This window comes from Triplophysa rosa, linkage group LG8 (assembly GCF_024868665.1).
Source record: "Triplophysa rosa linkage group LG8, Trosa_1v2, whole genome shotgun sequence".
Classification (NCBI taxonomy): Eukaryota; Metazoa; Chordata; class Actinopteri; order Cypriniformes; family Nemacheilidae; genus Triplophysa; species Triplophysa rosa.
Genome location: NC_079897.1, coordinates 5,268,356 through 5,281,327, shown reverse-complemented (window position 1 = coordinate 5,281,327; position 12,972 = coordinate 5,268,356). Strand labels below are relative to the sequence as shown.

At 37.4% G+C, this 12,972-nt stretch overlaps 1 protein-coding gene across 4 annotated transcripts in view; it reads right to left on the bottom strand.

Annotated features, from left to right (window-relative positions):
* Nucleotides 1–4,058: 4,058 nt before the first annotated feature.
* kcnj21 (potassium inwardly rectifying channel subfamily J member 21) overlaps nucleotides 4,059–12,972 on the bottom strand; it is a 32,460-nt gene continuing 23,546 nt past the window's right edge. For all 4 annotated transcript variants that reach the window (XM_057340409.1, XM_057340406.1, XM_057340408.1 and 1 more), the window contains 3 exons: nucleotides 12,466–12,606; nucleotides 11,485–12,361; nucleotides 4,059–6,402 (listed from right to left, as the gene is read on the bottom strand). In XM_057340409.1, coding sequence (XP_057196392.1) covers nucleotides 6,071–6,402; nucleotides 11,485–12,361; nucleotides 12,466–12,543 — 1,287 coding nt within the window. In that variant the 5' untranslated portion in view covers nucleotides 12,544–12,606 and the 3' untranslated portion in view covers nucleotides 4,059–6,070. The remainder of the gene's footprint in view (nucleotides 6,403–11,484; nucleotides 12,362–12,465; nucleotides 12,607–12,972) is intronic.

Below are 12,972 nucleotides of genomic sequence, written 5' to 3'. Positions count from 1 at the left end.
CACAAGTCACCCTCAGGTACATTTATGTAACCGAGATAATAAAATCGCTAAAAGTTTTAATCTCTGTACACCAGTGTTGGGTGTAACCAGTTACTAAGTAATTAGTTACTGTAATTTAATTACTTTTCCCTTGAAAAAGTAAAGTAAGGGATTACTCTTATTTTTCTGTAATTTAATTACAGTTACTTCTGATGTAATTAAACTAAATCCTTTGTGTAATATATGTGTGTGCAATAGTGGAATTGACATCAAAATTCAAAGTCTAACTTTAAAATCCTTGCTTTAATGTATAATTCTCACATTTGTAATACTTTGGTCAGTTAATAATACTACTTTATGTAGTTTAATATTATTTATTTGAATGAATTAAATAAGCCGTTTCATGTCTATCCTTCAATCACTTAACTAATCAAGGTTGATGTAGGATATAGAAAGTAATTAGTAATAAGTAACTAAATACTTTTTGAAGAGAGTAATTTGTACAGTAATCTAATTACACTGTTGAATATGTAATTAGTAACTAGTAATTAATTACTTTTTCAGAGTAACTTACCCAACACTGCTGTACACAGTAACTATGCAGCAATGTTTTCATTTAGCATGTTCATTTCTCACAACCCAATAATCTGTAATGTGTCTTTATTGGATGTTATAATGCAAGTTGTTTGTTCCTTTTTAAGAAAATAATCTTAATAGTCCATAAAATAATACCTGACAAAAAATATAAAGCACACAATGAACGAGCTAAGTAAAGACAGAATTGCTACTGTACAGGAATAAAACTTTTAGCGATTTTCTTTATTATCTGAATTACATTAATTTACCTGAGGGTGAGGAGGACGATGATGAGGAAGACGCTTGGATCCACACCACGCATGACTTACCAACTTCAAATACCAATTACTAATATACTAACTAAATAAAAAAGTAGTTTTAAGTACAAACAATAAAGATAACAGCATGCAGATCGTTCTCTAAAATTCGTTGCACTGTACTGTCTTCAGTATCGACTTACTTGTCAGGGAGCTATCAATCAAAAACTCACTAGCCAATCAGCGTAAAGCGGCCATAAGTCCTGGGGCATGTTCAAGCTCAAACCGGTGCGCAACGTTTTGCTACGGTTTCCGGGTTGAACAACACGTTTCCTGGAAATGGTTTGCAACGGTGTGCAACAGGGTTTGAGATGCGTTTTCTCTTGTTTGGTGGGTGTGTCAAGAATGTCAGCCCAATCAGCAGCAACAGGTATATAACCCACGCGGTGTTAAAGAGACAGCTCGCACAATGGGTCCAAGTAAAGTCATTTAAATGTGTCTGCTGCAGCTCGGTATACGCGACAACTGAAGATATTAGAAGAGATGTATTTTGCAGTATTCAACACGTATTTATACCGATTTCACCAGGCTAGGAAAATTCTTCAAAAAGAACTCAAAAATGGCCTTCTCAGCTGCCATAGTTCAACTCCTGCGTCATCACAACAGGGTGTTCAACCGCACCACCGTTTCCGTTTAAAAAACCATTTGCAACGTTTTGTCGGGGCTGAACGCAGCCCTGCCTACACGTGAGATTTGTGCCAGAGAGGCGAACGAAAACTTGAGAAGCGTAAACGAAAACTCGAAAAGCGCAAATGAAAAATCTAGCAGCGAATTCAAAACTATTATTTGCAAAAACGAAATTTAGAAAATTGTTAAGAAAAATAGCAGTTTATTTGAAAATCATGTCACATTCTTGCAATTGAGTTTATTGTTTTCATTATCAAAGTGTTTTTTCTTCTTTCTCATTGTATATTTTTGTTCGTTTTTTTAAATTTGCGTTCATTTTTATTGACACAAAAGTAATCCCATAGTTGTTATGGAAACGACAGGTCTCGCTACTCGCTTGTCATTGGTCAGCTGTCAAAAACGATGCTTGACGTAGGGCGTTTTCTTCAGAAAAGTTGAACTTTTTTCAACTTAAAAAGGCGCTCGGAGCTGCAAAAAAAGACGCCGGCGGTGGCGTTTAAAAAAGCGCTCGTGTCTTTACTCCATAGGATTATAATGTAAAACAGACGTTGGCAGCTTCAAAAAAGAAGTCAGGTCTGAATACGGCCGCCGGCTTCACACAGCACGCGTAAGCAGAGCGTGAGAAACGCGTATTTTTTTCGGCGCAAATGTTAACAGATGAGAGCATTCATACAGCACGTGTAAGCAGTGCGTGCTCGCGGAGCAGAAGCGGCGTGTAAGCAGCAGTGCAGCGATCATTTCGGAGCCGAGTCTATTTTTGCTGCGCTGCTCATGCTCAATTAAAGCGACAGTGAACTGATTCTGGCCAACCCTTACAGAAAAGACACATGAATTTCACATGTTTTTCGCATGTGATCACATGTATACAACATGTGTTTAACATGTGCAAAAAACACGTGTGATCACATGTGAAATGTGTGTTTTTGGAACATTTTGGTGTGAATTCCATGTGAATTCCCACGTGAAACCCATGGGATAACATGTAAAAACCCATGGGACGACATGCGCAACATGTGGTGACGTGAAGAACATGTGATCTCATGTGGAGACATGTCGCATATGTTATCCCATGGGTTTTTACATGTTATCCCATGGGTTTCACGTGGGAATTCACATGGAATTCACACCAAAATGTTCCAAAAACACACATTTCACATGTGATCACATGTGTTTTTTGCACATGTTAATTTCGTGTGTCTTTTCTGTAAGGTAAAATACACATGAATTTACACTAAAAGTTACATTTGACCATAGACGCGCAGTGATGATCACATTACATTTCTTAATTGGTTATTCCCCGTTTGCTTAACCTCAAAAGCAAGTATTAAACTATATATGATAGAAGAAGTGATGTCACGCTGACATCACGCAACAGCACGTGCAAACAGGTAGCGACATGGATGACACGCGTCTCATTGTGGAGGTGGAAAAACGGAAAGTTTTATATGACCCACAAAATACAAAAGCCGTGGTTTAGCTGAGTGCTGCTAACGCTGCACGTGTAGGCCTACAAGGAAAATGGCGACGCGCTGCTCCTGCTCTGCCTACGTGCTGCTCACGCTCTGCTTACGTGCTGTGTGAAGCCGGTGTTCTGCCAATTTATGCATCCCTATCAAATTTTTCTACCTCCATACAAAACAGGACTAACCCCTCCCCCAACCCAACCCTTACACCTAAATAACCCCTCCCCCAACCCAATCACAACACGAGGGTAGCACAAATTTATGGGTAGCATAAATTGGCAGAACACCGGCGTTAGTCTGCATTTATTCAATTAAATGTAGCCAAAATGAGAATGGAGTCCAGAGGCTTGTACAGCATTCATAGATACGTAATTTGCGTATCAGTAATTCATAGGCGGGGATTATGCTAATTGTGAATTTTAGATTTAGATTTTTAGATTTTTTAAAAATTTTAGATCAGTGTGCATGCGCGCCCCCTTTACGAGTGATTGGAATTCATTAACATACACACATTTTAATATCAAATCTGACGTTTACGAAGTATTATACAATCTTATTTCCATTTTTTGACGTTTCACTCACTAATGCTGTAATGCACATGTGCCAGTGTGCAATGATTTGAAACCCAATGACTCCAATAGGATAGATTTAAATGGATAATTAGGCTATTTTAATGTTAACCAATTTCTTTGGTTTTATATGTAAGTGTTCACATAAAAAATATAAAATTACAAAAATGCTAAATTACATACAAGATAACCAATTACACCATGGTATGTTTGTTGCCTTAATATAATTTTAGTGCATCTAATGGATAAAAGCATCCGTTAAATCATTAGAGTAACATTGTGAAGAAACCAACAAAGTTTTTCTCCTGAGTCTACTTGTTTTCTTTTACAAATTTGCATTTTTTAATCTCTCTTTCTGTATAATGTTAGATCTATGCAGTTTATGGTATTTTAAGTTTTAGCACTTGTTTTCATCAATTTCCTTCCATTCACCTCACAATATCAAATTAAGTATTTAAGTATTATTCACATTTTGTAAAAAAAATTAACTTTATTAAAAATGATGTTAAAAGAGCAAAAATGACAGCTTTCAACAACAGTGATGTTTTACAAACAGAAGCACGAATGTTTAGATGCAAGATGACAACATTAGCCAAGCAACACAATGTTTTATACACTCTTATTTGTGCAAATGAAAACATTTTGCAATGATTACAATGTGCAATTTTTTATTGAAAATTAAAATCAAACTTGTGAGTATATGACATACGTCAGTAAAGAAACATTATTTCCCAGTTAATGTGTGTTATGATGTCGTAAACAGAAGATGTCACTGTTGGTTTATACTGAAAATCCAGACTTGATATTTTGCCATTTACAGAACAGATGCTCTATAAATGTGAACCAGAGTTGGAGCCTTGTTCTTCAGATCTAACATAATCACTGTTTTTGGGTCTCAGCTTACAATCTCAGACCACATTACAACATATTTCCATTGTACTAGAGATCACCGTTAAGCACATGTTGGCACAGTATTTTCACCATAAACAGAGAATTCACAAGAATTCTAAATCTCAGTGTTCTTTATTGCAATTCATTAAAACAGACAGCTGGTTCTGCCTTGACTCCAACCCTTGTGTATCACAGATAATGTGCTTTAATAAGCATACTGTATTCAATATGCCATTCATAGGTAATTAAAATTATTTCATTCAACAAAGTTAAACAATGCTGCTGTGTAGCTATAAGCACCATTTCATACAATAAATCTTATAATCTATAAATAAAATTTTAAAAAGAATGTATAACACTGATAAACCACAGAAGCAATGATGCAAATTCTGTAGTGTGTGTGTTAAGCAAACACAGTATAAAGCTGTAAATAATGTAATTATACATTGGGTCTCATTCATGAAACACGAGCAGAACAAATTTTTGTGTAAATCGTTCGTAAAGTCATTCTAACGTAAATTTTCGGATTCATGAAAATGTTCGTATTTTCAAAATGTTAGTTACGACACTTATACCACGTGTGCTTAAAACCGCAGTAACGTTCTGTATTCTTTTAGACGAAGGGATGACACTGCATTTTGATGCACTATCATAATGATATTCACGAGTTCTTTTGCCCTTTCTTTTATAATTTTTCACTTTTTAACTTTGGGTGAAACGCAGAGCTCGTCACTGTCCTTTTTACACAGCCGTCCAATCACAGTGGAGAAGGGGCGGGACAAACACTACACTGACCAACCATCATACACAACAATAACAAAGTTAAGATTAATGCTTACTGCATTTTCATATGAAGTAACATTCTTTAAAATGAGATGCTAACTGTTCTAAATCACAGCAACCAACGCGTCTCTGGAATAACGCGCAGTGCCTCCACAGCGTTCTCAAGCGCCACCAGCGGTCGTTTTCAGAAGAGCACCAGGTATTATTATCTTAGCTGGCAAAAAACGCTTTGGTGGACACAGTTTAATTGAATCAATTATTGGTAAGCATATAGCCTATTAGTATATTATGCATTTATGCAATATAATGTAGCCAAACCAGAGAATGAAGTCCAGAGGATTCCGGCATTCCTAGATACGTGATTTGCGTAGCTGTAATCCATAGGCGGGGTTTATGCTAATTGTGAATGAGCGTGCATGCGCGCCCTGTTTAGGTATGATTGGAATTCATTAACATACACACGTTTTACTATCAAATCGGACGTTTACGAAGTATTTGTGAATCCTGAGGAAAGTTTTCGGGAAGGGCTGCATAACTTCATAAATTACTGGGAATTTACTCATATATTTACGAATGTTTCATGAATGAGGCCCATTGCATTTAAGTGCATGCCAAAGGAGGTATTTTACACCTAAAATCTGATTCTGTACTATCATTCAAAACAGTTTTTATTAAAAGTACCAGCATAGCGTCAATGGCAAATAAGACTTAAAGGTCTATAGATTTTTAGCAATTCATGTGGAGTTGATGTGTCTGAAGCAAGCACAGTCAGTTTTTTTCCTTAGGTCAATGATGCATATTCCCGCGATGTGCTATAATGTCTATATTTCAAATCCATCCACACAGGGGCAGCAAAGGCTCATACTCATTCCTGCCCACATTCCATTTGGTTCACATCACCGTTGCTAACAGTCTCCTCTGCTTCTATGTTCTCCACGCTGGGCATTTCCTTTGGCCGTTGGGGTTCTACCAAAGTTGCTGGGGGTGAAATAGGGGGCAGTGGGATAGCTTCCCCTTTCTTTGCCAGTTCCGCTAGCTCCTGTGCTGAGCAGGAAGGGGTCGGTGCAGGGTAGGTGTGGTGGAACGTGTCATAATCGACTTCATAGAATCCCTCCTCCAATGAAAGCACAGGGGTGAATCTTTCTCCCCAAAGCACTTCTGAGTTCAGGTACGAGCTGCGGGCCTGACATGTCATTCCTGTGGAACGGCCAGAGTTACAGGTGTTAATACAGGTGCAGATCAACACATGAACTCTAGACTAAATATAACTAATGTTTTCAAAGAAAACAATATTTTTATTTTTTATAAATAAAATAGTCTTTTTAGATGAATATTGGTATTTTTTATTTAAAAAAAAGTATTTTGTATTTTATATATACTTTTTAAATCCTATTTATAAGTGGCCACTGAATGAGTAATTGTATCTTTAACTGATGCTGTCTACAGAGATAAAACATTATGACTTTTGATCATAATATGATCCAATTTGTTATTAGCGACATATAAAGATCTCAACAAAAACCCCTTTGTGCAGCATGAGCTGTTCCATTTCATCGCCTGAATATAAAGATCACTGTCTAATTGTGCTTTTGACCTTTGAATGTTACTGATAGAACGGGAATGTACTGTACTTAATAATTTTAAACTTTAAAATATCATGTTTTCTAAGAAACTAAGACATGCATGCACATGCACCTGAATATTTATTTGCACATCTCTCAAAAACAGAACACAAGCATCTTCATCACTTGCTTATGTGAACCATAAAAAAATGCATCAATTACTCCACAGATTACCCACAGTGCGCTCACAAACAACGCGCTCTTTAAATAACTAAAAAAATAGTGCGCCATTGACTTTAGACCAGGTTTGAGTTGGTCTATGGCGCAGACTATTTTCAGTTCCTCAAAATAGCAACGCGCCAACAATGCCTGAACACACCTCTTTTTTAGACCAGCACGCCCATGGGCGCACAAATGAGAGCATTTACTATTTAAACAACGCGGCGCAGGACGGGAAAATGAGAACTGCGTCGGGTTGAAACTTGCGCTGTGCCTTGCGCAGCATTGCGCCGGGTGTATACGATAGGGCCCCACATCTGAATGTGTTAAAGACAATTGAAAAATGTTACACTTGCTGTATAGTCATAGTACACATTGAATATATAGTATGCATGCTACTGTACATTTGAAATGTACATGGTAAATATATAAAATCCTGTTAAAAAACGGACATTTTCTGGAAGCTGGGCGGGGCGCCAGAAATATTCCGTAAAATAGCAGTTTTTCCTGTAAAGGTACACTTTTCCAGTTTTTCTTGTAATTCGATGGTTTTTGACCGTTTTTCAAAATGTATTTTTTTACAGTGTATCTCATGAACATTAATGTAACAAATGATATCTAGCCTATCATGTTTTTCCTACATGCCATTTGTATTCATTATGACAAATGTGTGTTTTTGTTCATGTTTTATGTGTTTGAAGATGATTTATTAGAAGAGTGTTATGTTGCTCTGTAGAAATATGCGCCTATAGGGGATGCACAGCACTCATACATTCTTCTTATGAAGGACGCGCAGCAGCAGAGTAGGCACCTTAAAATAGGGCGCGTACTCTGTTACATCCGAATGCATTTCCTCAACAACATTCTAGAATCTATGTAATTTTATTCAAAGCCTCACTGGTATTAAAGACTTAATTTATTAAAGGGGTCATATGGTGCGAATACGTGTTTTTCTGTGTCTTTGGTGTGTTATAAGTTGCCCATGAATGTATTAGACACGTAAAATTGCAAAAATGAAAGTGTGGGAACAAAAGATGCATTCTATCTAAAAGCGAATGCTCACCCAGATTTGCCTGAAACGCCTCGTGTAACCACACCCCAACAAATCTACGTCAGTTCGTGGTATGATTTGACTAAGACCGCCCAAATGTATACGCAATTAAAATGGGCGTACCTGTCAGTACAATTGCTTTGGAACCTGATGTTCCAAATATGGTAAGAGGCGTCACATTTCAGTATTTGACTAATCACTACGCAATGGTTAACTGGCCAATCATAGCACACCTCGCTTTTCAGAGCGATGAGCTTTGTAAAAAATCTGCGCGTTTCAGAGAGGCGGGGCAAAGAGGAGATACAAACATTCACGGTATGTGGAAAATACAGCGTTTTTTAACCTTAAATCATGTATACGCATTGCATTACATCTAAAACAAACCATAATATTCGTTTTAGCCGTGTCATATGACCCCTTTAAAGGAAAGCAGTTTGAAAACATTTCTATGCCTCTGAGGGTCATTTCGAGCTGGTTCTGCTAAGAGCAGCACCCTGTGGGCAGTTCTGCATTTAATGCGGTACTTAGTTGAAAACATCTTCATTTAAGGGTGTACAGGTTCAAAACAAGTTATGCTCTATATTGTCTACTTCACAAAATTATTGACTTGTCCCTTAGTTTGTGTTTACAGTAATGCACTGTACAATAACAAATTATGTGATTAAAAATCAGAAATGTGCAGAATATCATATTCTTGTCCAGACAAACATGTTATTTGTAAAGTTGTGACTTTGGTTGAACTTTTTATGTGTTCCATTGCCTCCTTCATGTCATTACCCTGATTTTTTTATCACTTCAATCACTATAAACTTTGAGAAGGGCGATATTTAGAAAATCAATAATTCCTCATCATTTTCTAATTTTATTAGGCCTTGGGGTGCAGTCCTGACCCGAATAGTTTGCTGTGGATTTCTGATAGTAGTTCATTCACTGATAATCTGCTTTTTGTCTAAAAATAGACAGGACAAACCTACATTCAGCTCTAAGTGGGCTGTCCAAGGGTTTCAAATGTGAGACGAAAAAGTAAACAGTGTTGAGTAAGTGATCATTGTGGGCGGAATCAAACTCTTCACAGCATCCCACTTCTGGGCCATGATTCACTGTTTTAGAAGTAGGAGACTGTGTGTTTGTGGAGTATGTGTATTTAGGTTTGTGATTGTGATATTTCGATGGTTATTGTGAATTGCATTAAAGTTCCCTCTATTGTCCTTGGCTCATTAATTTCCCTGAGGCGGTTCTATTGACAGGACACAGGCTTGTCTTACTAACTCGCAGACATCTCAGGGGTCCTCAGTCTTTCCGCTTGCAGGCTGCAGTATTTTTCTATACTGACACTGATCACAATGCAGAAGCTAATTAGCGCGGTGTAATTGCGACTGCTGTCACATGAATTCACTGTCAATATAATTAGAGATTCCCATGAAAATTCCACATCAAATATGTGCTGTCAGCATTCTGTTACCAGGGGAACTCCGGGCAAATCTGGTCATTTTTCATGGTTCCCACACACTTCTAAATACCCCATGATAATGGACGTCGCACCATAACTACTCTGAGAAAATGTTAACCCACTTCCTCCATATACTGTTCAAAAGTTTAGGGTTACTTGAGTGAAATAATTCTCTTCACCTAACCTTACTTCTGGTTAAAGGCTTGTGCTTAAATGTCTGAAATAGTTTTGTGGACAAAAATAAAATTGTCCAAACATATTAGTTTCTTTCATTACAAAAAAGATTTTTTTTAATAAAAATGTTTTTTAAATAAATTCTATTCTAATCTACTTTGCTCTAGTAAGTATATTGTAAGTATATGTTTAGGTATACTTTATGTAGGTATACTTGTAAGTATACCATTCAATGCTTGGGACTAAATTGGCCCACTTTTTGGTTTATTGAAGTGAACTTTGAAGAACACAAAACTAAATGTTACTTCTGAGTATGTGGTGGGAAAAATCCCAAAACTGAGAACACAGCATCATATTTACAGTTAATTATTTATGTAATACATTATATTGTTTCTATATAAACTTTAACATGTACATTTATAAGATTGTATGCAGAACTATGTAAAAATATATTCTATTGGCTAGTTAATAAAAAGAGTAAACGCAACTACAAGTATACTTTGAATGCTTCATTATACATTTAAGTAGGCTATATGAAGAGTTTGGTTCCAAAACGCGATAAACGCCATTTAAGTTTCCGCCAAAATCAGTATTGTATCAGGTCGGTATTGAAAAGTCACTTTTTAATTTTACGCAAAATGCGATATCTGCCGTGTTATTCTGTCATGTTTTCTCCCTTTCTTTTCAAACCGCAATATACGCCAGTCTCACTTCTCTTCAGAATGCGATATATCCGCTCAACCAATCACAGCACACCATTCCACGCATTGTAAACAGTAATGGCGGCGCTCTGAATACGGTCGGCTCCTAGTTTCCCTGATCTAACGTTACTTTGTACTTTGTGTTCAACAAACAAATGAATAATTTTGACGGCATTGATGAACCTGTGCTGGTTTCTGTGGTGGGGAAGAAACGAAAACCATCGAAATCTAATCATTTACGTGAGGAGATTAAGAAGAGAGGCACTAATTTATAGTATTAAAAAGACCCGTTGAATTCATTTTAGGAGCGATGACTGATTGAATGTATTTTTAGTCCAGTGCCTGTATGTAAGATTAGTATTGTATTGAGTTCAGAGGCTGTCATATGTGGATCAACTCACTTTTTTGTGTATTTTCAACAGTTTCAATATGAAAAATAACTTTTAAATTGATTCAATGGATTTATTGCATTAAAAAAAAATGTTATGGATTTATTGCATTTTGAGGAAAAAATGATCAGTTTTCAGAATAAATCTTTTAAAATCAAAATCTGGATTTGAAATTTTTATGTTACTAGAACCTAAAGATGCTATGTGAACCTTTGAACCAGAAAATAGTGTTTTTCATCTTGCCACTTTCTTTGTAAAAAAACAAACAAATTTTTACTCAAATTAATCAAAATGGATTTATAGCGTTTTGGAACCAAACTCTTCATTTGCACCAAAAGATTGAGGGCAAGTAGGCCAAATATACTTAAAAATTATACTTAACTAAACTTAACTTATGCTGACAGAAAAGTCTATTTCTAAAAAAGAAGATAAAAAGTACACTTTCTTTTTTGTTTAAAAGAAATATAACAACTGTACATTTGAATAAACTTCTTTTTTGTAAGGGTGGGCAATGGGTACACTGAAGATGATATAACAAGTTTGGATTAATTTGAAAACATTAAAAACGTGAAAGAGTAACAAAAACAGTAAGTGACCCTAAACTTTTGAACAGTAATTGGGCAAAAATCATAACATCTTATTTAAATAAATCACATCACCACAAGCCAGGCCAATACAGTTTTTGCTGCTCTGGACAAAACTCTCTTTCTAATTCTCTGAGATCTCCCCTCACCTGTAGCCTCCACCATTCCCTCCAGGATGACCACTATCTCAAACTCCTCTCGTGCCAGTTGCTCCTGAGAGATCTCCCAGAAAGGGCTGTTCTTGTTGAATTCATGACAAATGATCAGCGGTGACACCAGGAACAGCCGATCGTCCCCCGTATCAAACCCCACATTGATGTCTGTTTGGTTCAGAGGGATAAACTCTCCTTCCTTGGTCTGCTTGGAGCGGATCAGCTTGGCCCTAATGGATGCCTCCACTATGTGCGAGTTACGCAAGTCACCGACTCGGAACATCAAACACAACCTGCTATCCCGCACGGATATCACAGCTGTGTTGGAGAACATCAGCGTTTCGGCACGTTTGTTTGGCTGTGAGATTTTCACGAACATACAGCCCACCATGAAGGCATTGACGATGGAGCCCAAGATGGCCTGCACCAACAACAGGATGATTCCTTCTGGACATTTATCCGTAATGACACGGTACCCATAACCAATGGTGGTTTCAGTCTCGATGGAAAAAAGGAACGCAGAGACGAAGCCATTCAGGTTATTCACACAAGGCGTCCAGTCACTGTCATCGGTATGGTCCAGGTCTCCACGGGCGTATGCGATGAGCCACCAAATGAGACCAAAGAAGACCCAAGTGGTAGTGTAGACCAGCGTGAACACCAAAAGATTCAAACGCCACTTTAAATCCACCAGCGTGGTGAAGATGTCCGTAAAGTAACGGTACGTCTCCCGCACGTTTCCGTGGTGGACGTTGCACTTGCCGTCCTTTTCCACATAACGCTGCCGGCATTTCTTTAATGCAGCTCCTGCGGGGTCGAAGGAGTCTCCTCCCCCCACCACTCCACCAACAACCATCGTATGGTCTGTTGGGATCTGACATCAAGTGTGTTTGGGTACACGAATTGAAAAAAAGACAAAACAAAGGAGTTTAATGTTAGAGAGGACTTTAATGAATGTGATTAATGTAAAGAACGTACCTTGTCATTGGGATCAGCCCATTTTTTTGGCAGCTTGATGCCCTGTTTTTCCACATCCTGGCACTTAAAACTACTCATGGCCTGGAAGGCTGAAGTCGAGGATGCCCGCTCAGATCCAACACAGCAGCTGGAGCTTTCAAGCTATTAAAAGCAAACATACAAAGACTAGTAAGTCAAACCCATAACAGAGAACAAATATTACAGCTGTTTACCTCAAAAAGGAAGCACATAAATAAGCGCAGAATGGTGAATTATGTTACATGGTGAATTGTGAGTTTACTGCATCTTTTGTTTAATTGAACATCATATTTACAGAAGCAATTCAGATCTGACAAACCAGCGCCATGATTAATATATTAAAAGAGATGGTTCACCCAAAAATGAAAATTCTTTCAACATGTATTCACTCTCGTGCATTGCAAACCTGCATGATTGTTTTCTGCAAGAACACAAAAGAAAATATTTTAAAGAATGTTGGTAACCAAATATCATTGGTCCCCATTGACT